The following is a 2,090-nucleotide window of genomic DNA, read 5'->3' as shown; positions in this document are numbered from 1 at the left end:
TAGTCATGCTCTAAGACTATATGTTCCTCATGGCAACCATGTCATCCTTTTTGTCATTAATATCTTGCAAATGTATGAACCTAAGTAATAGAGAGGATACATATTTACTGATTTAGTAAATGAGTGAATGCTTGACGGTGAAATGGCTGGCCTGTGATAGACTTGGTGAGGAGATAGCTGCACAGCCTCGAACTCCTAAGATTCCTTTTGAACTGTTCCTACAGAGATCCTAGAGTTCCAGAGTAGGGAGTATGGGAAGAGTCATGCTCATTCCAGCCCGGGAAAGTGACCGCTCCGCATACACAGGCCATGCCTCACCTCTAGGAGGATCCCGCGGGGCCTAGCATAAAAGGGCTCCCGTGCCAGGCTCACCAGCCCTCTCAGCCTTACCAGCCTCAGTTCCTGCTTGTTCTGGTGAACGGGTGAGTGCTTAGCAAGCAAGGCTGGGGAGGGAGAGAGAGAGGCAGGACTGCATGGAAGGAGGGCAGAAAAAGGCAGGGGAAATGGAGAGACCACAGGGGAGAGGGAGCCGAGGTGACGGGTTCTTCAGTCTCATCTTGACCTCGGCTCCAATCTGTCTCTGCGAACAGCGGTCTGTGACATCTCCCGACCTCTCTTGGTCCGGTCGATACCTGGAGAAGCAAGTGCTGTGGCTGTGAGGGCAAAGCAGTCAGGACAACAGCCATGGGGGAGTACAGCTAACCAGGAGGGGTCGTGAGAGATGGGCTGCTGGGGTAGGGCCTTTCACAGCCTCCCCTCTAGGCTTCATCTAGGAAATGCTCTCAGTGTTGACGGGGTCTCCCTGACATGTGTAAGAAAGATAAGTCCATCACAGTGAGAACTACGAGTTCTGAGGAGCTCCGTTTCAGAGCCTAGGGACCCTGTATGGGATATGTATTAAGGACTTTGTCAGAAGGTGGTAAGGACCACTTACTGGTGGGCAGGGGGATGTGAGAGAGCATTCGCTGTGTTCTACTTCACTTCACACCAGTCCTCCGATTACAGTTATAGGTCTTGTTTTTAGGATAGCTTGTCTTGGAATCAGTATCGCAAAGAACAGAGGACACAGCTGCCTGACCCTTGTGCTGATGGCATTTATGTTTCTCGTTAGGTTACAGACTTCGTCTCAGAAATGTCCTGCCAGCAGAGCCAGCAGCAGTGTACCCCCAAGTGCCCTCCCAAGTGCCAGACCCCAAAGTGCCCCCCTAAGTGTCCTCCCAAGTGTCCCCCTGTGTCTTCCTGCTGTAGCCTTGGATCTGGGGGCTGCTGCGGCTCCAGCTCTGGGGGCTGCTGTGGCTCCAGCTCTGGGGGATGCTGCAGCTCTGGGGGTGGTGGCTGCTGCCTGAGCCACCACAGGCACCGCAGATCTCTCCATCACCATCATCACAGCTCTGGATGCTGCAGCAGTGGTGGCAGCAGTGGATGCTGTGGCAGCAGTGGTGGCAGCAGTGGCTGCTGTGGCAGCAGCCAGCAGTCTGGGGACTGCTGTTGACCTGGGTGAGGAAGACTTCAGACAAGCAGTAAAGGAGAAAGCTATGTTCCGAAGGCCTGTTACTGCCTGCCCTTCCTCCCATCTTATCCTGTCTTCCGTGTTTTGGACTCTAAGATGATGAAACTTTGCATGAAATTTCAAATTGTGTGTCCTAGTTACACTCCCTTCTGTGATTCGAAATAAATCCTTCCTACTAATATTCATTGGTCTCTTGCTTATTTTTTCCCAGCATTCTCCTCACAGGTCATTGTTTGCAACTGGGGCACCATGGTGCCCTCTTTTGGGATATAAGCCTGTTTAGAAGTATAAGGGAGGTCACGATGCAAAGTGGGGTGGACGAGACAAACTATTCCCAAACAGTGAATCCTGGATATGTTTAAAATTAGAAAACATATCTTTTGATGTTGGCCTATCAGTAATCATGAAAGATTATACACAAAGGGAAATATTGATAAAATTATTTTACAATAGATATATTTGGTGTGGAAAAGCTGGAGAGGGAAAAGTCTAGGCATGTGGCTAGTGGCTGGTTATGTCAAGAACCTAATTTATTTTACTTGTCTCCTGTTTTTTGTTGTTGTTGTTGTTGTTTTTTAAT

The 2,090-nt window shown here is 49.7% G+C and overlaps 1 protein-coding gene across 1 annotated transcript; it reads left to right on the top strand.

Annotated features, from left to right (window-relative positions):
- The first annotated feature begins 366 nt into the window (after nucleotides 1-366).
- Nucleotides 367-1,691, top strand: LOC311590611 (uncharacterized protein). Its single transcript, XM_084769771.1, has 2 exons — nucleotides 367-422; nucleotides 1,112-1,691. The coding sequence occupies exon 2, from the start codon at nucleotides 1,133-1,135 to the stop codon at nucleotides 1,490-1,492; it is 360 nt and encodes a 119-aa protein (XP_084625897.1). The 5' UTR covers nucleotides 367-422; nucleotides 1,112-1,132; the 3' UTR covers nucleotides 1,493-1,691.
- Nucleotides 1,692-2,090: the final 399 nt, after the last annotated feature.

The sequence above is a fragment of the Acomys minous genome (assembly GCF_964271855.1).
Source record: "Acomys minous genome assembly, chromosome: 19".
NCBI lineage: Eukaryota > Metazoa > Chordata > Mammalia > Rodentia > Muridae > Acomys > Acomys minous.
This window is presented reverse-complemented; position numbering and strand designations above follow the sequence as displayed.